General features: G+C 32.8%; 1 protein-coding gene across 4 annotated transcripts in view; it reads right to left on the bottom strand.

Moving 5' to 3' along the window:
- LOC143249493 (junction-mediating and -regulatory protein-like) overlaps positions 1–25,514 on the bottom strand; it is a 51,198-nt gene that overhangs the window by 13,000 nt on the left and 12,684 nt on the right. For all 4 annotated transcript variants that reach the window (XM_076499420.1, XM_076499419.1, XM_076499422.1 and 1 more), the window contains exons 3-6: positions 24,987–25,159; positions 14,277–14,442; positions 11,702–11,856; positions 3,903–3,989 (exon numbers count right to left, since the gene is read on the bottom strand). In XM_076499420.1, the coding sequence (XP_076355535.1) occupies positions 3,903–3,989; positions 11,702–11,856; positions 14,277–14,442; positions 24,987–25,159 (581 nt within the window). The remainder of the gene's footprint in view (positions 1–3,902; positions 3,990–11,701; positions 11,857–14,276; positions 14,443–24,986; positions 25,160–25,514) is intronic.

Here is a 25,514-nt window from a genome sequence, read left to right on the forward strand (position 1 = left end):
GAAAAAAAGAAAGCAAAAAATTGCTAAAGACAGAGTTTAAAAGAAAACAGAAGACTATAAAGAGTAAATTATAACTAAACATATTATTGTCTTTAGCAAACACTTTTACAAAACAACTAACTTGTGAGCCAATAAATGTGTTTCAGGTGTGTTAATTCTGCACTGATTACCAGATTCATTATTTCATAAAATAACAATAAATTTCAACATTTAAAAATGTAAAATAATTTATTATATAAAGTTGAAAGAAAAACATACAATTAAAACTCTACACATCTCAGTGGAAAAATTCCACCATCTTTAAGAGACTACAAGAAACACAGGAAATTACACTTTTATGTAAGAAAATTGAAAAATAAGAATAAAAAAGAAAAAGAAAATTCTTATTTTTCAATTACTTTTTCCTCCTCTTTACTTTGGAGAGCAGTCACCTTCCTACAACTGTCTGTAGGCAGTGAAGGGTGATATAGATGTGGGACATGGTGGGCTTTAGCACCCACATCTCCCTCTCCTAACTTCTATACTTATTACCACTTCTTTATTTTATTCCTTTATGAGACTGGTGAATGGAAGTTAAGACTGATATTTGGTGTATCCCCACCGAAATGTGGGTTCCACTTCTGTTTGTTTTTTAATTTTGCACAAAGCTACTCGAGGGCTATCTGTGTTAGTTCCACTTCTACAGCCAACTCTGAAACCTAGGGTACATTTTATATCCCATACTATAGCTTGCACCATGGAATCTTTTTAATTAGAGCAGTATTTTTGTTTTGGTTTATTTTCAGGTCACAACAAACTAATATATCATTTTAGATAACATTATCATCTGACATTAAAGAGAAATTGAAATAAAAACTAGCTGTTTACTTCATGTCTTATTCCCAATTTACTACCATTCAAAAAAGCATGACACAAATACACACAAATTTGTGTACAATGTTCCCTCATAACACGCAAGGTAAATTATTTTACCCAAACATTGTACTATTTAAGTACAGATTCACAAAACAGGACAATACAGATAATATAACAAACTACTAATATTTGTGAGAAAAAACCAATATATTTAATAAGATTGTACAATAAATAACAAAAAACATTAATAATGAAATTACCTCCAACTACTTGTACAAAATAAAAAAATCATTTATGAACATATGTGCTTTTTCTAAACAACTCTTAGTCCAGTTTATGAGAAATCTATGAATTATATAGTCTTCAAAAAAAGAAACGCAAAAGGCAAAATATGAGACAAATTGTTAACAAGTTTATTCCGAGTAGTTCTGTATGACATGTGTGAAACTTTGCACATTCACTGCTGAACATCCAAAGTCTGCAAAGGCGAAGTCCACGCTCACTAGTTGAAATTTAACGTCACTCAACGTCAATAACAAGTATGACCCCGTGAGCATCAATAACACTTTGGCATCTCCTGCCCATGGAAGCGATGAGATGACGAATCACATCCTGTGGAATGGCTGTTCACTCAGCCTGCAAAGCTGCTGCAAACTGAGGTAGAGTCTGCAGTTGAGGTTGTTGCCGTCGCAGACGTCGATTTAACTTGTCTCAAAGATGTTCCGATGGGGTTTAAATCTGGTGATCTGGAGGGCCAGGGAAGAATGTTGATGTTGTGGTGTCTCAAGAAGACAGTGGTGAGTTGGGCTGTGTGAGGACGGGCGTTGTCATGGTGAAAAACGTCGTTGACGTTCACCATGATGGGTTGCACATGGGGCCTAAGAATCTCTTCGACGTATCGTTGAGCTGTAAGATTCCCTCGAATGTGCAAAAGGTTTGTTCTGGCATTGTAGGCGATGGCAGCCCACATCATGACGCTGCCACCACCAAATCTGTCAACTTCCTGCACACAGTTTGCTGCAAAACGTTCACCTCGGCGATGGTAAACACGGGTCCTTCCATCCTGCCTACGAAGCATAAAACGTGATTCATCGCTGAACCAAACATGTCTCCATCGTCGATGAGGCCATACCCAATATACCCGAGTCTACTGCAGCCGTGCTTGACGATGTTGCTGGGTGAGGATGACGCCTCTGACTGGACGTCGAGGTCGGATTCCTGCATCTTGTAGACGGTTTCGTACTGTTTGATAGGAAAACCTACGCAGCCCTGGTATGGTTGAGGCAGTAGACATCGCAGAAGTGGTCCTATCCCAAAGGTGACGTAACCGGATGTAGCAATCTTGTGTGGGCGTGGTCACACGAGGTCTGCCAGATCGTGGACGGTCACGAGTTGATCCATGTTGTTGGTGACGATTCCATAGCCTTGTGATGGTGCTTGGGTGGACATTCACAGTTCTGGCAACATCTGATCGAAATTTGCTTGCTTCCAACAACCAATGGCGTTGTTGCATTGTGCTTCAGTCAGTCTTGGCGTAACTGTATTGCGTGTTGGTGGCTTAACACTAAGCTATGGAAACCAAGAACCCGTCACCTTTATAGGGATTTTGCACATATTGCACTTGCAGAACATGCAGATCTCTCAAACAAATTTATTGAACACGCATGCGTTTTGGCGAAAAATCCGACGTTTTCCTCCGTTTTCAAAGTGCACAACTTTTATTGTCATTTTGGTCTGACAATCACTGCCTTAACACGTGTAACATCACATACTCTGAGCTTGTAGCGTTATTACATATATTTCTCTTTAAAATATTTCGTTTCTTGTTTTGAAGAGTATATGTACAAAAAACTTATAATCTTATAACTTGTTTTAAACAAGTATCATGTAAATTCTGACAACTATCTCCTTAAGACATATAAAACTTTGTTCTACTAAGCTTAATATATAAATTTCATATGCACTCTTTTTTCAGTTCATTTCTACACACTACTAAATAGGTTACTTTCCTATAAGACTAAATATACTGAAAAACTTATTGAATCATTTATTTTAGATTCACTTCCTTAGCTACATTTCTTCATTATTAAATATTTCATAATATTTCTTTTTCCGATTATTAATTATTTTTTGTAAAGACTTTAATAATAATAATAAAAAAAGATTAATAGGTACAGTTTCATCACTTACTCAAATGGAAAATTAGCCAAGTTATAGCTATTAAAATAAAAATGGAAAGATACAACAACATTAAAAGGAAAAAAATATGTAACATATTTTCTGTTCACATGTATTATGCACAGAAATTAAGTGTATAAATACAAAGATCATCTACCAGGTGACTAAAGGATACATCGGTTTGCCTATATTCTGCAAAGCTTTTGTTAAATTTACAGTGTTTATTTAGTTGTTTTTTATATTACGCTCAGTTACAATGTACCTCTCTTTTTCATGCCTTTCTTTTGTTTGCATTCAAAGGAGGAAGAGGGATAGCTTTTGATTATGTATGGTTCGGAAACAATCCTTTTTACTTATTTTGTTAATTAAGTTTTTTATATCTTAGTTATTATTTCTCTGCTATGTTTGATCCAAAATATTTACATTTATATATGGCTAAGTTGATTTTATTACTGGACAATTACCTTCACATAGCTTACTGTAAACAGTAAATGTGTAGTTAGGTTCAGGACATTACAGATTCAAACATCTGAACTTGGCCTTCTTCCTATTTCAAATTTGTTCATTTGTTATTGCACAGGAGATTCCTACCTGTTTTGATCAATTGAAGAGATGGACTATCTTTAATATTTTCTTAATGTGAGTAAGCAGTTATACACCATTCATGAGCTTACATATTTTTTTACATTTAGTTTCATTTCTCTATGTATTGTCTTTGTGCATATTTGGATTACTCTAAGATTTGATATTTTCATTTCACTGATTTATAGTTTCCAACAGCTTTTGCCCACATTACCCTGTTTTTACTCTGGATGTTTATTACAAAATATAAACAGAGAATGTATATTACATCCTACAGATTCACTTACCATTTGAGCAGAGTGATGTTTTCCAAAATGTTCTTTTTCAGCAAATACTTTTTGTTTTTTCTTTTCCAGATGACTGATACAGGCTTTCTGAAATCAACAGGTTAAAATATTGGTACATGGAAAGATTATTACTGGTATTATTCTCTAAGTTTATAATACCATGATAATATTAGTGAATTAAGTTAACAACATCCAATAGTACAAATAGCATGATGCAAAACAAATGTTTGAAACAAAATTCAAGTTACACATCATCTCACTTTTAATTGCATCTGAAGAATCTGGGTAACTGTAGAATAATTTCACATTACTTGCTGATAAAATAAACAAATTCATCTAAATGAGCTCTTTTTATTAGGATAGTTTACTTGCAAGCTGTGAACTAACTTCTACACACCACATACTATCTCAAGATGATTTTAAACATGTTAACTACAGTTGCATATAAACATTGTGTAATTTCACAAACTGTTAATGAAGAAGCTTAATAGAATGGACAACAACTGCCTGTTGTGGGGAGACAAGTGTAGAGGACAACGTTTCGAAAGTCAGTGTATGTGTAGGTGTTCTCAGTCTTTTATAGTGACAATACCTACACACACCCTGAATTGAAGACAAAAGGCAGAAGACTTTTGAAATGTTGTCATCTACATTTGTGTCCCCACAACAGGCAATTGTCATCCATTCTACAAAGTTTCATCATGAATACTCTGCCTAAACAATCTATCAAAGAACTGTTAATGATATATGTACTCTACATCCCAGAGATGAGTAATTCAAGCATGGTGAATAGACAATAGAGATTTCAGACACACAGTGGAATACAACTACTATTACTCTGTTTTCATGACTGAACATTTGGCCAAATCTGTGATATTTCCCCACAGACATTCCAAAAGCTGAAATACCAATATACTTTCATGTTTCTGAAAATTTTTACATCACATTAAAAATAAAAATAAATATTATTTGTTTAAAAATTACTCTGAACCATAAAGTCAGACCATTTTGTGTGAAAAGTATAAACCATTTTAAACAGAGAAAATTATTGTAATTTACCTAACAGGAGTCATAAATGGACAACACTATTACTTTCTAAGCACAAAATATCTAGTGGCACATAGTAAGTTCAGTTAATCTATCACAAGAAACCTTGCAATATAACATTACTGTTAGAGTACTGAAAGTTCTTCTTTATGCTAAAGTTATTTAGAAACTCTTACATCGCATTAACAACAGTAATTTCAATTCTATTTTAGATCAAGAGAAGTGAAATACCAACAACTGGTAAAATTACTGTTGTTGTTCTCCTTGTTATGAAAGTACAGATATTAATTTGAATTAAAATTACAGCCAGTTGGACATCAATAGTACAGGGATTTCATTAAAGTTAATAATGCATTGTATTTTATTTTTATCACTAGAATACAAATGCATTAACTAGTTTATTTACATACAGATTACAAATAGATTTACTGTGAATGGTATTTCATTACAATTAATAACACTAGGTAACAAAATTTTTACTTTTCCTTGTTCCTGGGAAGAAAGTATTATTTCTCAATTGCTTATGCCTGAAGTAGATGGAAAAGACCTATTTTTTTCTTCAAAAACTTTGCTTTTGTGACCTGGGTAATGGAATTTTCAAATTTATCCATTTTCCAGATCATTCCAGGTAGATTCTGTGCTGAGTAGGTGATAAAAATTTTTTCTCGAACTGAGGAGAATTTTCAAAAACTTTCAAGAATGTTGTAGAATTTACAAGAATTTCTTTAAGAATTTTCTAGAACTTTCCATAGTAATCTATCTATCTATATATATATATACAGAGGCTCACCACTCACCACTTTAGTTTAGTTCTAGCTGCCTACGTGAACAGATAGACCTATCTGAAGGTGTTGTTCCCACCATTGCACATAAAATTGGGTCTTATGAAAATTTGTCACAGCTCTTGATTAGGAGTCTGCAGCCTTCAAGTACCTTTGAGACTTCTTCCCTAAGCTATCTGAGACAGAGCTCAAAGCTGATGTCTTTGTTGGGCCACAAATAAAGAAGATCCTGAAGTGCACAGAATTTCTCAAGCTCAGTAGGAAGGAAAAAAAAGCTTGGGGCAGCTTTGTTGCAGTGGTTAGGGGCTTCTGGGCAATTACAAGGCCGAAAATTATGCGGAACTGGTTGAGGCTTTGGTGAAGAACTAACAGAAAAATGGTCTGCAGGATGTCCCTGAAAGTCCATATCCTTGATGCTCATCTTGATAAATTTAAGAACATGGGAGCATACTCAGAGGAGCAAGGTGAGTGCTTCCACAAAGATATACTGGACTTTGAGCACTTCTACCAAGGAGTGTTTAACAAATACATGAAGAGAGACTATATTTGGGGGCTGATACGTGAAAGTGATTTACATTACAGTCGCAAATCTAAAAAACTACTGACTTCTAAACATTTTTGTTCATTTTTGTATAACTTCAGTATAAATACATGTAAATCTTGATTCATATGTTGTTTTATTCAGACCTTACATAAATGAAAATGTGCAAATTTGCCAATTTTTTCATAGAAAATAGGTTAATTTCTAAATTTCATTATCCAGGTCACAAAAGCAAAGTTTGAAGGGAATAATGACCATTTTCTGTACTTTTACAACATAAGCAATTAAGAAATAACACATACTATCCAGGAACAAAATTTGTCTTACATAGTGTAACACATTGCATTTTATTTTTATCACTAGAATACAAACACGTTAACTAGGATGAACCTCACAACTGCTAAGACAATTACTGAATCACGTGTAATGATTCATGTTTGTCAGTTAAATATCAAATTAGTGAGAAACAGTTTTGCAGCCATTATTAAGTTCTCTGAAACATTGATCAGGCTACAACTACAACTTAAGGAAACTTGTTTGGACTGGTCAGTAATAAGAACACCCTCAGAAAGACAGGATGAGTAATTAATGTTCCCTTCATAGATTTACAAAAATTAGCTCATTAAAACAAACAATCTTACAGAAATACATGAAACCTCCAAACAAGGTTTGGATTATTCTCTAAGAGTTGTAGCAGATAACACATTCACAAGAGCCTCAGAATCAACATTTATTACAATAAAGCCATTGAGCTTTTCTCATTCTTGACAATACCTCAAAGCAAGCTAGTAAAAGATCACTAAATGTATAAGGGTTATTGTCATGTAGCCCTGAAAAGACAGTTGTCTATTCAAGATGGATGTCTCCAAACACACCCATGAGGAGAACAAGATGTGGAAAAGAATACATTTTATGTAAATGCAAGTAAAAAAAAAAATGAAGAATTGGAATATTATTACAACAGGAAAAGTTTCCAACACTAGCCTTGTATTCTGCTATTCATTTTCTCAACTTTCAAAATCCTCACCTAATTCAGCCATTGACATATAATGGCTAGCTAAGGCCTAAACTACATACAACTAACAATACTTAAACTAAAAGAAAGAGTTAATTTTTTCTTTTTTAAACAGTACTGAAATCAGTCATACATTGCATGCAAGTATTATCCTACAATGTGAAGTTAATATAATAAAATCATTTGTAACATCTCTGTTTTTACTGCAGACTAGCCTAATAAATCAATACTTCTGCAGAGTCCCCAAAAATATTTTGCTTTAAGAGTAAATTAAACCAAAATTAACAAATATTTATATTTCTTGCTAATGAAGTTCAAATGTCATGCTGTGTTGTAACCTACAAAGTGAATAATTATTCTTGTTATTCAGTATAAATTGCAACATTAACCCCATAACTACAGGAACCCCCTTTTTGCACATCATGAGATTTTACTTTGTTACATTCAAAATTTAAATAAGCAATTTTACTGTCAGTATACATCAATTTTACTGTTAGTATACATCAAATTTGGATTAAAATTTACTTTACAGTTCAAAGTTTTATATCAGGTTGTCCAGAAATAAATGTTGGAATTCTCATGATGGCATTTAGAAGCTGAATATTGAGTAACCTAACATTGATTGGTTGGTTTAATCCAACGTTTGTCATTTATAAGGTGCCTTAATTGTCTGCTGTTTTTACTCTACTCAGAGTAAGTTTCACAACCCCAAGGCAGCCTGGACAAGAAAGAGTTTCATCTGATTTTCCTCTACGACTTCAAACTTGGACGAAAAGCCACACAGAACATTAACCAGCCATTCAGCCGTGGATCTGTTACTAAATGTACAGTTTAGCGTTGGTTTCAGAGGTTTCAAAATGGAGATGAAAGTCTTGTCTTGAAGGTCATGGAAGGAAGCCATCCTTAGATGAAAATACATTAAGGGAAGCAGTTGAGACAGATGCACAACAGCACATAAGCTTGCAAAAAAGCTAGACACAAGCAAATCAAGCATTGCCAACCACCCGAGTATGACTAGAAAGACAAAAAAGTTGGATAAGTGGGTTCTGCATGAGCTGATTGAAGATCAACAAAATCGGCTGTATGAGACCTATCATTGATGATTCTCCAAAAATTGAGGGAATTGGGAATCTATGTTCAGCCTCATCCACATTATTTCCCAAACCTTTCCCCTTCAGATTTTTATTTTTTCAAGCACTTTGATAAATTTTTGAACAATAAATGCTTTCAAAACCAGACAGCTGCAGAAGAAGCTTTCATGGGTTCATTGACCATAAAAACTCATATTTCTAGGGCATAAACAGCATCATTACACATTGGAAAAAATGTGTTGGTTTATACTTTTAGAAACTTTGCAGTTCAAAGATGACATTTTTTTTCTGGACAACCTGATATTATCTAAGCTTTAATACCTTTCTTTCAAAAGAAACCTCAATGCAAAATTCTTAAACTTCAGTTTTATGCACAAGTCTTTCTATGCACTATACATTATGTATAGCCAGAAACTATGTTAATTGTTCTGTTTGGATATTCTTCTTTCAAGCCCATTATAGGAATGTTGGTAGGAAAGAGGAATGAAGTTCTTGGAACTCTTGACAGATACCATGCCCATTACATATAGTTGCAATTTCTCAGCCAATTATACTTGACTGAGCAAGATATTTGTATCCAATAGAAAGACCACATTTCAAAATATTATCCAACATTTATTTTAAAATTAGCACAAACAATTCCAAAGAGAACTTGTCAAACAATCTTAGTACTGTTGCTCCTTGCATCTATGCTAGCACTTTAGTGTAATTTTTCACCTATAACTACATCAGTTAGATAAATAATCAAATTTTATCAAGCTGCAAGTTTTATTTTAGTTAATTGTGTGGTTGTTATGTTTTAAAATCCATATTAGAAAATTTAATATATATTTTTTTAAATATAAGCCAAACTGCCTCAGTTTATCAGACTTAGTGTAGTAGGCAAAAGTTCCAGTGTTATGATGATGGCTAAAGTGTTGCTGCAAAGAAAACTCTGAGGACTGTTGACATGTGTCATGAAAAGTAATAATGATAAAGGATCGGAAAGGAAAATAAAACATCAAAAATAAACTTTCTCTGAAAAAGTAAAAAAATTACAATTAACCATATAAAACTAAGATTTAATATTAACTGATGAAAAATTCAAGGGTAAATACATTTTTTTCTATTTTTAATGTTAAACATTTCACTGAACAATACATTGATGATAACACTTGAACTATTCAGTTTGAGCAAAATAACTATGATACAAAAATAACAAACCTTTAATTAAAATAAACTCATTCTTTGTATACAAAATACTTGTAATCTTTAACAAATTCTTACTAACTGTTGTGAAGATATATTAAGAAACCTCAGAGTTACTGTAAGCATTGTTAAACTGTGCATCATTCTCCATACAAAAAGTTGTGAAATGGGTTCAAATGCATAACCATAAATTTAAGCATCCATCATGTGACATAATTTTAGTTTCTAATGAATGACTTACAGGCAACGCAGTACTGTTTACTGTTCCAATCAGCCTTCAGCCCCATTGTAGGGAAATAATTACAGTGTAATATGATAAAAGTATTTAATATCTGAATTTACTTCAATGATAAATAATGCATTTTGGCTTCATAACAGTCCATATTATCATTATACTATTAGATGAGTAAGATAACACAAGAATTTGATGTGATCTGTGGTCACAGTGCTCAACAATATCTTGTACAAATGAAAGAAACATTATCCACTTCTCATGATTTGTCACTTTTACAGTCTGAGATCATACAATTTATGATACCTCCCTTCACTGTGACAGCTGTTTACTCCCCACTGTACAGAACACTTGAGTAATTTCATTTAAATTTTAGTCTTTTCTACATAATTTCATAGCCATTAAAACAGGGTGTTTATGATTTCATGATAGAAACCATTTATTGAGATTATTCATCCCTTAGTAGCATTTAAAAATTAGTTGCACAATAATTTTGTTGTCACAGTTACATGACTTTTTCATCAAGATACATATATATATATAGTTCACAAAACTTATTTGTGAAAAAGTTTGGGGCTCCTCAAGCATTTGATTTGAGTTTTGTGAAATAATAGGGAGGGAAAGTTCTTTTACAAGTAAAAACATAGTCTATTTAGTTTTGGTTATCAAGCTAAACAATATACAGATGCAGATTTTTTTACTCTTAAAAGTTTCTGAATATATGTTATAGTCGCATAACAAAGATTCTACCTTGACAATGCTTACACATCTTTAAGGGGGGGGTTAAAGGGGAAGAATTGTATATGTCATATATTCTAATGTGCATTTACAAAGAGAAATCATGTTGTAAGCCCTGTGATGCAATGCAATAAAGTATTAACATTATATCACCTTTCAAAGCTTTGGTTTTGTTTTCAAAAATATTTCGAAATATCATACTAAAATCATCTGCAAAACAAATTAATCCTTTCCAGATCACTGGGAGAGTCAGTGATGTCCTCTAATTTGCATTTTTTGTTTCACAGTGAAAATAATTATAAAAAAACAAACTTTCTCATTTCAAATAGGTCAACCTTTTAAAGTTACATTTAAAATTTCATTAAACTATTTTATTATTAATTTATGCAAATAAACTTCACATCAGTATGTTAAGTTCTTCACTATGTAAGGAAATGTCAAAAAAAAAATGCAATCTCTTCTAGTATGAGAAAATTTCTGCAGCTTTCAAATAGATATATATACACACTTAAATATTTTCAGGAAAGAAAAGATAACCTACAGAAACTGTACAAAAATCCAAGATCTGTTGTTTGTTTCCAAGGCTTCTAAAACTTCCCACTACATTCTGCTATTCAACACTTCACAAGTTAAGTCTTATAACTTTCCCATGAAACAAAAAATTACTTCTCTCACCATTTTATTTATCTAAATCAATAGTTTATAATGTGCTTTATGGTATTTAATATTATCCTATAGCTATTCTGAAAGCAGAGCTAAATCTATTTGTTCTGATCACATGTTGTGGGTAATACACAGTTGGAAACAACAGGCTCTCCTCATAAAGTTGGAAAAAGATAAGGCAAACCTTGTAAACTGATTTCTCAAAGGAGGATAATTTCTTAACAAATACTAACACACTTCAGGATGGACAGAAACCTACAAAAGTTGAAAGGTGCATTATTTAGGAGCCAGACTCTTCAGAAATAATTTGTTTTCATTTTTCTTTGCAAATTATACTAAATTAATGTTGCAAAATAACAAAATATCAATTCCACAATACTGTTAAGGAAAACATTAAAAGAAACCAGGTTTTGAGGTTTCTGAGTAAATGTTTCAAACAAAAGTAACACTTCTGACTATTACAACTTTATGTGTACTCTTGTTTTTTGTTGTTTTTTTTTACCTTGTGATTTCTGATAGTGGCTCTTTTTCTATACACACTATTTAATTTTGCTTTCAGTTTGGCAATTCTGGGATCAGCTTGAACTACTTGTTCTTCCTCAGCATCTTCATCAAAGTACTCCACAGCATCATGGAATATCCCAACATCTAATTCATCTGTAAACCAATAACAAAACAGAAGGTTACAATAGTACATTCTAAAATGTTTAAGCATAATTCAAAAATATGTTAATTTCCTGAAAGCTACTAACAAGTATCAAAAATTATCTTGTTTATTTTATGAGTGTAATTTATTTTGTGTATCTTGAACATAATGTTACTTCACATTTGATGGTCATAATAGTTTGCAGCTTTTGAATACTTATTTAATAATTAGTTACAAAAACACTTCCTCTGTAAAATAATTATGTTGTTTTCTACAGCATTGCAAAAAACAAGTATTCCAAATGAATCAGTCATGTACCCATTTCAAAAATAGATAAGTCTAAGTAGTAAACATGTCCATTCTAAATGCCTATCAATTATTCTAAAACAACTTTGGTATTACTATTTTGCATTCTGTAAAATATTACAGTGTTGGATTGGTTGAATCATCTAAAATAACTTAAATCCTCACATTAAAACATTTTACAGAGAACTTAAATAAATTAAAAATTACTCATATGTTTCAGTGCTATGCAATCTTAAGTCCTTCTAGCTTCAGTCAATATTACTGTTGCTTTCCAAGCTAAAATGAACTGGTAGTTATTTATTTTATAAGTAACTTATGTTCTCTTATTTCCATATCGATATTTTCATTAACAATGTTAGTTAGAACTTTGAATATATCTAAATTCATTAACTTTATAAGAGATTGTTTTGCATTATTAAATTAATATATAGTGTGCATGTATGCTCGTGCCCTCCAAATTCTTCTAAATTGGTCAAACATCCTAAAATATTAGGTTTATAGCCAAATATATTGTTAGCAATAAGGGTACCTAATTGATGGACAAAAAAAATAAATAAAACACTAATCTTTATAAGTATGAAATTATTAAAATTATATTTTCTTAGCTGTACACATCTCATTAACAGGTTGGCATTTAGTTTTATTCTAAGAAAACAGCTTACTCTGATCAGAAGTTCATATTAATTAATATATTCATTTGTTTCATATCTCAGGAAAATAATATCAAGACTTACTTAGTATTAAAAATTGAGTTATTACTATGTTTTATGATGAAATTAAAATAATGAAGTATTTTTTTCATCTTACAACATGTCACTGGTGATTTTAACTTTGAGTTACGTTAATTTTATTAACAGAAGTATCACGATAATGACTGCTTTTATTAATATATTTTAAGCTGAACATTTAACTTAACTATCAGAAAAGTAGTGACAAACAAGGAATAAGCCTTCTAAAATAAAAATAATTTAATGAGTCAACCAGGTGTAGCTGTTGAGAAAATTGTTTAAAATCTTCTACTAATGTAAAATCGGATATGAATTAATGATAATTAACAAATTTAATTGTATTAAAATTTATTTAAGAAAAATACTAAAATATGAATTTCAACATTAAATCTTTAGAATATTAAACAAATCAATAACATGATTCTAATTCTGTATTTTGAATAACTTTTATAGTTCATTAAGTATTTCAATAAGCTATTTTGAATAAGAACATTTTCCATCTATAAAATAAATGTACTATTTCATAGCTGATATTACATTTAGTCTTAGAAAGGTTTTCAGTACATTTAATTTAGATACATTTAAAACAGATATGTCATGTTTTGTTATTTATTCATGATGGCATGAGACTGTCATTTCATTAAATCAATACTAATTTGAAACAAATTAACACAATGCATACAGATGCAGTTCAATGGACCATCCCTATACTGCAGAAGGAATATTGACTATAATTCCAAATTTACTACATGTACCCACATGAAATGTGATAAGCTTTTAGCTAAACATACAAGTCTGTCATAAAAAAGAAAATCAGATGAGTTACAAAGATACTCAAGTCTATTACTGAAAAAAAATTAGTCTGACTCAGACTACAAGTCACAAGATGATGTTAATGTACAGAATAAAAGTACCTTCATCTAGTTTACATACTTTACCTGCATAACCTTAAGAACTTCCAAGATGCATATTTACATTACTAAATCACCAATATGGGGTATCAAATATATCATACCATGCTGAATGGCAGGCACTGTTTAAAAGGTCATAGTTTATGCACTATGAACACCACCAATGAGCATAGGATAAATGTAGTTATATTCAAGATAAAGAGATGGTGCTCTGAATCATCCATTTATTTAGCAATAAATAAATTAATACAACTACTAAAAGAGCTGCTATAAAAAGGTGATAATCCAATTTAAAATTAAATCTTTACAATCAAGCTGGTCTATAACAGATTTTAGTAAAAAAAAAAAATACTAATTAATTTTCTTAAGAATAACTGTAAGAGGGAACAATTAAAGACCTCAAATACCACAATTTCAATTTAACTAAAATAGAATAACCCTAAAATACCCACTTATCCAAAAATTTTGAAAATATGAACTACATACCTTGTGTTGCTTTCTGTATGATTGACAGTTGTTTCTTAAAAAGACATTCTTGCTCCTGAAGTATATCTAATCTACTGCTAAAAACGCTTATCTGGGCCTCATAGACAGCAGATTCTATCATAAATGCTTCTTCTTTCCAGTTTTTATCAAACTGAAGCTTTTCTAGCTGTAGCAAAAAGAAAAACATCAATTTAAATAACAGCCCAAAGGTAATATTTTACTATATTGAAAATACATTTTTAAGAGATACTTACCTCGTCTAACAGTTACAGCTGTTTTCAATTTGTCAGCCCTCAAGCATGCAGATTTTTGCTCGGCACTAGCCTTGAAATTCCAATCTCATTTATGTGTGTACCACATGGTTCATCTGCATTTAAGCATGCAAGTTACCATGCAACAGTTTTTTACCAATAGAGGTGCAAGAAACTCTGGCTCCTTCTATGCAGTTGAACCAAGTCTTCACTTTAATATTAGGGACAAAAAATTACACCAGAATGGGGAGGAGTGTGAAAGCAGAAATATATTTAACACAAAAATACTGACTTTTGATACAATTAATTAACTCTGTTCACAATTACAACTAGAATCCCATACTGAGTAGGTGAAGGGACTTAGTGGAGAAGAAAATACATTCATGGGAGATCACACCACATCTGAATTAGATATATTCTTTGCCCATGTGGATCCAATAAGTGTGGTGTTATAATCAAAGAGCAGAACAAGACAAAATTTCCAAATCTCAAAGGAAAAGGAGTGGTCAAAGGGCATCGTCCTGTAAGCAGGAAATATGCCTAACTTCAACACAAACAGCAACAATAAATCCCAGGAATGTAAATCCAGAAGACATCAGGAAGGTGAAAATGCAATGTGGAAGGTCAGTTTCAATCCATAACCAATCAGCATTGGTTAGCATCTCCAGTTGAACAATACATCCACAGCAGAAGGATAGTCTCACATTCTAAACAGGAAGAATGTTATTGTCCTACTTTCAACTGAGTGGAATTGTGCATTTCTCCATGATCTAGGAACTAGTAAGTGTTATGGACTCCATTACTACACTGAAAAGTACAGAGGAATATATCACTAGAGACAATAAAATGAGTGACCACAAAACCCTATTCTGAAAAACAAATTATTCCTATTTGGCATCTTAAGGAATGTTAGAAATGGGCAGAAAGCTCTATCTACTTTACTCATGTTAGTCCATAAGTCTACAGTCCAGAACAAACATATGTACAGCACAAATGGTTTTGTGGAACACACCATCTCAACAGAAATCTCACAGTGCAAATTTTATACAAGTATACCCGAACAGGCACCACTCACCACAGTGTGGAGTCCATAACTTATAAAGTAGGCCTCTGAAACAAATATGGAGAAATGAAATAAAATAACTTACCAATTCAGAGTTATACTAATGTATGAAGAACAGTTACAAGGAAAAGCTGACATCAGTTGAATAGAAAACCACCAGAAAGTGCAAGTACTGCAAATCAAAAGTGTGGAGGTTGGTTCACATACACCATCAATAATCTCTTTACAAAAGACAATGAGAGTGATCAGTCAAGGACTGTACAAGGTGAAATGAAGGAACAACACACACAATAAAATTGAAAGATTCAGGAAAAAGGCAGTGATATGCAATACAGATAAGCAGACAAACCCAACTGATAAGGATGATAGAAAAATATTATGAGAAATGGATGAATTCCAATGGATAAATAAATGGAAGTGAGAGCCACAGAAGGGTGCTGTGTGCAATGTATAACATTGTAAAGCATGGACAAGACACAAGATGATCCAAATAACAGTGGGATTACATACTGTATATAGATCAAAGGTAAATAACTGGAGAGAAAAGCACGCCAAAAATAAGTAGTTGGCTAATCTACCCTATAATACACAATGGTTGAAAATGTAAAACAAAATACCTGAAAAAGGGGAGAATCCATGCTGAACAGACAAACTAAAGAATATTCTCCATTTACATTGAAACAGGCATGGATGAGAAATGGACAATGCAACACAATAGGTATACTACATGTGTGGATAGCCCTAAAACCATCAATAAAGGCAGATGAAAGCCATGAGTGAAACTGGACTGTGCAAATAGATGTGATGAAGCACCCCTGACTGAGGTTGATAGAGTAAGGGCAAGGAGAGAGGGAAAAGGAGGTTATTCCTGAAGAAACCATAGTTGAGTCAGCTATAAAGGAGCTACAGAATCAATCAAATGCGAGAAATTATTCAGAGCAGAAGAAAAATAGGAAAGTATGTATAATCATATCAAAATTACTGAAATGCATTGAAATAACTGAAACATCTAAATACAGTGTGAAATTTACAATTTATTGCACTTAAATACGAAATAGAAAATAGAAACATAACAACAACATCCCCTAAAATCAAAAATTCACTTAACCAAAAAAGTTATTTTCAGCATGAATTAATTTTTTGAAATAAGTAGTACTTCAAGTACAAAACTGAACTGAAGCAAACAAACTGTTTCTTCCTCACACTGTTGCACAAAAAGTTATAATTTTCCTACACTAAATATGTTTTTCCAATAGATATTTACCTCCACTCACAGAAATAGCTTTTCTTATTTAGTGTTGCCTATTATATGCAAAAAAAAAAAAAAAAAAAAATTGACGCATGCCACAAGCCTTCTGTCTCCATTGGAATCGAGTAATTTTAATGTGTCTCTCATGCAAATTGCCATGTGTCAACCCTCTAACAATAAGAGTATAACATACTCTTATCACACAGACAAGTCCCCCTATTTAATTCTATCAAACAATGATTTGAGTTTTAAAAGAAGGTAAAAGTACCAGTTTTCAGTAAGAAGGAAGGGTGAAACAGGTAGTTACCTCCTTTCATACATCAGAAATACCTTTTTGGTGCAGGAAAATTATAACTTGCAGTACAATACATTACTTCCACTCACATAAATAGCTAAATTCCACACTGAATAGGTGGAAAGGCCACCAATGCAAGGAAAAAGAAAACATCCTTCAAACACTCCCCGCAATGAGACAGTCAGATTCTAAAACCTGATGTTAGGAACCACACAACTTCTGAATCAGACATACTTTTCACCCATTATAGAAAGATGTCACATATATGGGCAGAAAACAGAGGAGCACATCCAATTTGAATGCAATATTTGTGAAATTCAATCCCAGAAATTATGAATGTGGGAAAACAAAGAGTGGCTATGGTAGAATAGACCATAGTACACAGTAAATCAACTATATCTAAACCCATTCTGTTGGGAACAAACATCCACACAGGGGTAGGATGCGGATCATACTATCTGCAAGTTAAATGCAATCCAAAACCCATACTACTGGGTACTAATGTTCATGTGGGTGAAAGAAAAGAGAATCATACCATTTGAAAGTTGACTACAGTCCAAAACTCAGGCCATTGGAAACTGATATCCATATGGGAATAGGTAAGAGGATTATACCAGTGGCAATTCAACTATGATCCAAAATTCAGCCATTTGGTGGCAGCAGTAAGGGAAGATCCTATCATCTTCACATCAAGTCCATAAGACCAGACAGAATATAGTACCTCCAAATTCATGAATGAGGCATATATAAATATTATAAATTGACAGATCAATCTGGAAACCCAGCATCCAATATCAAAGAGATGTTTACATAATATGAACATTCTCCCTAAAAAGTGAAATTGACTAGGATCACTCCAAGAGCACTGCATTTTTGGAATAATAAATATCAGGGAAAGCATTACATCCACCATAGCCCATAACATTGAAGTATAAATGAAGGAGGAATATAGACATCTGGATTACATGCATTAAAAACGTATGTTGATTAGTTCTACTCTAAATCTAAAACTCAGTCATTGGGAACTAACATCCACAGGAACGTAAAATGAGAGATCCCAAGAGAAGGAGTGAACAGCAATTTTGACATTTCACTTGCATGTATTTTTAAATTTCATACTGGAGGATATCATGCCATATACACCACTATCCTACCCTCAAATGAATGGTTTCACAGTCATTTCCATGTTTTGCTTGTATTTTATTAACCCATTCAAGATTACGCATCAAACCACCATCCCAAAAGCTTGAAAGTGGAAAGTGGTAATGATTCTCAAACTATTAGAAGAAAAAAGGATCAAATGTGGTGGAGAGTCTGGAGGAACAACACCCGAGACAGACAATGAAATAGGTGACCACAAAACTTTATTTTTAAAAGCAGACCACAGTGATTTTTTCAGTACAATGCACATCAAAGATGGTCAGTTAATCCCTTCTTCTTTACCTATATAGCCCATTGGGAGAGAGAATTCTTTGGAACAGGCAAACTTCTAAAGCAATTCTACTGTGAGGATAAACCTACAAACAATCTTGTGAAACACTCCATCTTTGCATGATTATACAATTATAACATACAAGTCACATGGCTTGACAGTGCAAATTTGAAAAGATAAATAATATCTTGTCAGGCACCACTCGTCAACGTGCAAATCATATCAAACGACCCACACTAATGGATGACAAGGGTAGGGAAAAAGGTAAAAAGACCCAATAAAAAAAATTCCTGTGAAATTTCACTGGTCATGAAAAGCCCATAAAAGAGCCTGCATACAAGTCTGACCTAAGGGGATAAGGGCTACCATGGAAGATCACATCCCCAAAAGCAAAAGAACTTTGAGAGTTGTAATGAGACTGAAAACCCATCACATCACACAAAGTTAAAGATGATAATGGAAAGCCTGACTGAGGTGTGTGTAGAATACCCTATGGACAAGGTATTGGAAAGGTCACAGTAAAGACTTCTCCATATTGATCAACAGCCCATTATAACTGCCTTTAGAACTACCTGATAAAGGTAACAGGTGAACTCCCATTTGGAACAAACAAACAGTAGCTAGTGACACAAAGAAAGAGGAATGTGCAACCTAAAAGCATACAAGTGACTAATGCATGCTCTGATCGTCTGAGAAAACACATAGGGCTTAAGTAAGAACAAAATGCCATGTGTGAAACAGAAAAAAAACACTGTAAAGAATAAGCCAAAGAGAAGGTTGCAAGTGACAAAATATTGGGATATGCAAATAAGCAATTATGACATTCCTCTCTATCATCAATAAACCTGAAGAAAAATGACTCCAAAGTCAAATGGGACAGATTGAAAGTTAAAATGAAGCAGAATGAACAAACCCAGTCTCCAGTTCAACAGAAAGACAACATACAGCCTAGAGAATGACGATGAGCAGGTGCTACAGCCAATAGAGATAAAACACTTTGTACTGCTTCAAACAGATGCAGGCTGATGGCAGAATTTCACATCATGGGAAAGAAAAAGGGCATCAGGGACAAAGGACATGGGGAAAGAAATAGTAGGGAAAGTCCCTCTCATGAAAAACCCATGAAATTGCAAAGAAAAAACTGCCAACGGGCAACAATACAATGCAGTTAAACTCTCACTGAACCAGAAACCGCTGGTTAGTCTCTAGTACTGTGAGCAATATGCCCATCAACACTGAGTAAAACAATGAGAAGAGAAGCCCCTAGAAAAGGGACAGGAACAAGTGGATAAGGATCAGGAAGAAAAAAGAATAGAAACATGTTTTGGATCCAACTGCAACAAATGTGAAACCAAAGAGGAAAGGGTCAAGTGTTAACATACAGATTCAATAGAAAATTTCAAAGCCACAGATACATGATCAAAAACATATGACAAAAGAAAATATATAGAAATCTCAAAAGGCACATAGCAATGCTGAAATTTACAACTACAGTGAAACCCTGTGTATAAAGTGACAAAAAAGCCAACAAGGAGGTAATAAGTAATCATAGAGAAACAGAATTGGATAAAACATAGCATACCTAAGAAATTGTGTCACAAACTGCCAAATTAGACCCAGCCAATTCTGCACGAAGGGTGCAGGAAAACACAGCAGAATCCATTGACGTAAAATAGCTATCAAATTTTCATCAGCCCAAACAGCTTTGGTATTTTCAGAATAATTAGTAGGACAATTTCAGGAGAAGAAGGCTTATCCATATAATAACCAATCTAAAGATGGATAATAGTAGAAAATTCCAACAATGGGTCTTTCCTGCCTCCAGTCTGTGAAAAGACTGTTAGCGAGATAACTCCCAAGGTGAAAACAAACCTCAGAAATCACAGTGGAAATACACAAATCAAAAACAAATGTTTGATGTAAAACATGCAAGTGTGAGAAATAAAATAGACTGGGAAATTTAGTTAAATGATTTCTTAACTGTAAAGAAAAATAATAATGAAGAAATCCCACTTCAGAAATTTTAATTCACACAGAGCATAAAAAGAAAAAACAATCTGAGCACGAATAATGCAAGGTGAGCAGTGATAGTTCTGTAGAATTAAATGGAGGGAATCGTGCAGCATACTTTCTAGTGGAGTGTTGACTCTTAACAAGTTGCATGAGAAATGCAATTGAATCAGTCAATTCCAATACAGGGGAGATAGATGGCTTGTGGCAGCATGCTGAATTTTTTCATATAGAGTGCAGCAGTGAACAAAATTTGTGCAACTTGAGAAAATATACTGCATCAGAAAATGCTGCATGGTAATTTAACTTTTACCATTTACTATTATTTCTACTAAATGTACAAAATCTAATATGTTATAAACATACTGCAAAACTTCTACCAGTGCAAACAAAGGTCAAAATTAAATAAACCTGGGTGAAAAAAGTCTGGTTGGAAAGATTTTGCAATAACACCAAAACATTATGGGGCACTGCAATTTTCAAAGCAAGATATCATTGTACATCATTAAGCTTTTTGAATTGAATTCCCAGAGTTTAAAACAATACCTTAAACAAGCATTACATGTACAGTAAAACAAAAAACAAAAAAACCACAACAACAACAGAAAATGACTGCCATGAAGTTACATGCATCTCAATCAACTGCAATGATAATTGCTTAGGGTCTCTCCATTATCAAGAATCATAAACCACAAATGCACAAATTGCACTCAAAACACACCAGTAAGAGACAAAGAAATAGAAGAAAACTGTACAAAAAATGCTTGAAACTTGAGAAGTGGAAGTCTGTTGTAACATTAGATCAGGTCTGCATGTATTTACATCACCAACAAATAAAATAACTTGATACTGACAATAAGATGAATTATTTAGGCTATAATAACTTTCCATCATCAACAAATGTCTACATAAGTTGCAATATTTATCTGTTATATTTTCATTACATCCACATCATAAATTTGAAGCAGTAAAGGAAATTAATATACTAAAAACATATTAATAAACATTATGTAATAGACCACATTGAGAACTTTGAAACCACAACAATTCTAGTGTCTCAAGCTAGCAACAAAAAGTGATAAGGGATATTAATGTTTTTTTTGCAAAGACCTGTCTCTAAGTCTGTTTGTGACGAAAGATGTTTTTCTGAACCATGAACTTGCTGAACAGGAAAATGGAACCTTGACTACCTATGTCCCAACTGAATGATACCAATACAGTATAGAATCATGGGTGAAGCAAGTGAATGTAGGAAAGAAATTTATCGAGACTGTTTAATCAACTGTCCAACATAATTTATACATAAGGAATAAACAACATGTTATCAAATATAATGAAACTAAATACAAGTTGGTCAACAAGAAGTAATATTTTTATAACATTGAATAAAAATACATTTTACAACACAGCTAAAGTGTTGAGAAAATAACTGACTTTATGAAAAAAACAGCCAGATGGCAATGAAATGCAACATGATAACAAATGTTTATCTAAAGATTAGACTTTCAAAAGTTGCTATATCTATCTCAACATTTATAATATAGTTAATCCACCAAACTGATGTTTACAATTATTGAAACATGAAGTGAATAAGTACAAAGGGTATAACATATCTTGAAAGAAGTTAATTAGGAAGGAAATATGTTGAAGTTGAAACTAAAGTTCTTAATGTAGACTCTTAATACCAGTTAAATATATACAAAATTAAAGATTTCTGAGAACTGGATGAGCCCAGGGCCTTTAGTTACACATATTAAACCGAGTATAATATATTCATGCTAAGTGCAAAATAAAGTGCACTAGTTTTAGTTCTGTGGTCTGCAAAAACATCCTCTATAAAAGTTGGTCTGAAATTATCACAAGTCAGTAATTAATCTTCTTCCAGTCTTCCTACACTGGATTTCTCTAAAAATCTGCTATCAGAAATCTACAGATCAGCCTCACAGCCATGGTAAACTTTTTACATCCAACTTCTGTATAAGTCATGATGATGAGAAACCCACTTGAAGTAAATATGAATTCTTAATATGACTGGTAATGGGTAGGAAAACTTTATTTTAATTAAAGTAAAGAACAACGTTTTGACCTTCTTGCATCATTTACAGGTTAACAAAGAGAGTTTGCAACTAACAGTTACTGGGCACGTCGTAGGGACAAGTGTGTAAATGGCATACAGGACTGTAGGGATGCTGAAGTTAGATGTTAGGCTATTAATTAGTATAAGAATAAATGTGTCCCTTTATATCAGTTTAATTTTGGTTTGAGTTGTTGTACAAGTAGGACTTCTTTGATTTTGCATTTGTTTATATTTGTTTCCCTACTTAGTATCTGGATGTTTTCTATAGTTATATTGCATTTATTTGATTTGCAGTGTTCACAAGGAAACACATTCACACGTTTTTGTTCTTTAAATCTGGTTTCCATTTTTCTACTTGTTCCTCCAATATAGAAACTGTGTCAGTTGTTGCACTGTATTTTATAACACCAACCTATAATTAACTTTATGGAACCATAGAAGTTGTGGCACTTGTTGCTTTGTATACTATAAATAATGTTGGTGTTGTATTTGTCGGTGTGATTTTACATTGCAAGGACTTTAGTTTTGAACCTAATTTTTGAATAAGTTTTGTGTTTACTGAAATGTTGTGTTTTAAATTTTTCCAAATGTTGGTTATTTTTCACCGATATCAAAAATATACAGTAGGCGTAGTGGCCAATTGAGTGAGTATCAAGACGTTTGACTTTCTGTGAGGGGAAGGAAAGAGATACTATTAAGATGTGTGGCTTGCTGTAAGTGGAAAGGATGGAATTCATATCAAGACATACGACTCTCCGTAAGGGAGTTTGGCTTGGTTTGAATTTTCGTGCAAAGCTACATGACAGCTGTCTGTCCTAATTTAACAGTGTAAAACAAGAGGGAAGGCAACTACTCATCACCACCCACTGCCAACTCTCAGGCTACTCTTTTACTAACAAATAGTGGGATTGACCGTTACATTATAACTCCCCCACAGCTGAAAGGGCGAGCATGTTTGATGTTAAGTTTTTTTTCCCAAGTATTGGTTATTTTTTTTGCTGATGTTGGGAACATATGGTATGCAGCAGTGTGAGGTTTTGTAGTTTATTGCATCTTGGGATTTATAATTGTTTGTTTGTTGTTGGTCCAGGTGTGTGCATATCTTTTCTACAGTTTTTGCAGGAAGTTTGTTGATGAAGTGTTATTTTATTTTGTTGATTTCATTGTTAATTTTATCAGGTGAGCATAGTTTTGTGGTTGTGTTTATTTGGTTTTTTAATATGTTGAGTATTTTTCTTTTGTTTTGAGTGCCAAGTCCAAAGGAATGTATAGTCCAGTATGTGTGATTTTTCTGTGGATTTCTATTTTGAATTCTGCATCAGTTCTTGTTATCCTGAGGTTAAGAAACACTATTTGGTTAGTTTTCTTGTGTTCAGATGTAAACTTGATGTTGGGGTATATGGAGTTAACATGGTTGAAAAACTAAGTGCATGTTCTGTAGATGCAAATCAAGTAATTGTATCATTAACATACCTGTACCAGTATAGTGGTGGGTGTAAGGCTGAACTGATCACTTGTGATTCAATGTGTCATAAAAATGTTGGCAAGAACTGGTGACATAGGTTTCTTCATACTTAAGCCACTTATTTGTAGGTAGTTTTGGTTATTCAACATAGAGTTAGTTTTCGTGGTAGTGAATTCTATAAGGGTCATTAATTGGTTGTTGGGATGTGTATCGATGGGTTGGGGTCTTGGATATAAAGTTCTAAATCTATCTTGCAGGCTTCAGTTCTTTGTACTTCTGTGAAGAGAGAGATTATAGCAAAACTGGGCATTAAGTTATGTGACTAAGTCCAAACAAACATTTGACAAACCATGGAATATGAAACAGGTGTTCCCCAAGTGTGAAGTAATCTGAATGTACATCAGACTTCTGCACATTTGGTTTACTTACATGTGGTCCTGGAAGCCATACCTCATGTACAAATGAAGAAATTGTTGAGAATTTTTGAAAATAGTGTATTCCAAAATTGATTTTGAATAGTTTTTTTTTACAACGAAAATAGAACTGTCAACCAAATACTGTATAATCATAAATATAAGTTTGAACATGATAGACAAAAAAAGGAAGCTCTAAGGATTTAAAATATGATTAAAGTGTAATTAGCATTGTGGACATATCTATTGACATGGTTACAATATGTACTCTATACTTGGACTAGGCTTTAGAAGTTATGTAAATAACTTACATAGAAGACCTTCCATTTCATAAATGTTTTTACACATCAGTGACAAAGCATTACTATTTACTATCCACCACTCAAATAATCATTATCCATGTTTTAACATCAGAGGGTTATAGATGCTTCTTAGTAAAATTCTTATAACTATACCTGTTGTTGAATCTTATCTCGCTGATATTCATGACTAGCTTTGACAGCATTAAGCAATTTCAGCCTTTCCTTGCTAACAGAAACATCTAATTTTTGAAGTCGAGGAAGAGCTTGTATCTCAAATGTAGATTTTCCAAACTTATTCTTGTCTTCCAGCATTCTCTTTCGTTGCCCTATTTGTATAAAATTGATACTTTATTCATCCATACACAAACAAGTACATAAACCACTATTTGTAAACAGATGTTGAAACAACAATTAAAAAATGAAAACAAATTTAATTACACATTATTTTATTTAGATTTTCTACATAAAACAAGTAACTTTACATAAGACACGCCTTAACAAATCTTAGGTGCCAGGTTACTATGAAAACTAAAAATGGCAAAGTGGCACCTAGTATTTTTTCCCATTTTATTCATGAGTATGGCTTTGTTAAATAGAACTTCATTCTTTCTATACGTTTTGGACTCTTGTAAGTATGGAACCATTTTTGCATTCTTTGAGTCCTAAATTGAATTTTGTTTC

This window comes from Tachypleus tridentatus, chromosome 4 (genome assembly GCF_004210375.1).
Source record: "Tachypleus tridentatus isolate NWPU-2018 chromosome 4, ASM421037v1, whole genome shotgun sequence".
Lineage (NCBI taxonomy): Eukaryota > Metazoa > Arthropoda > Merostomata > Xiphosura > Limulidae > Tachypleus > Tachypleus tridentatus.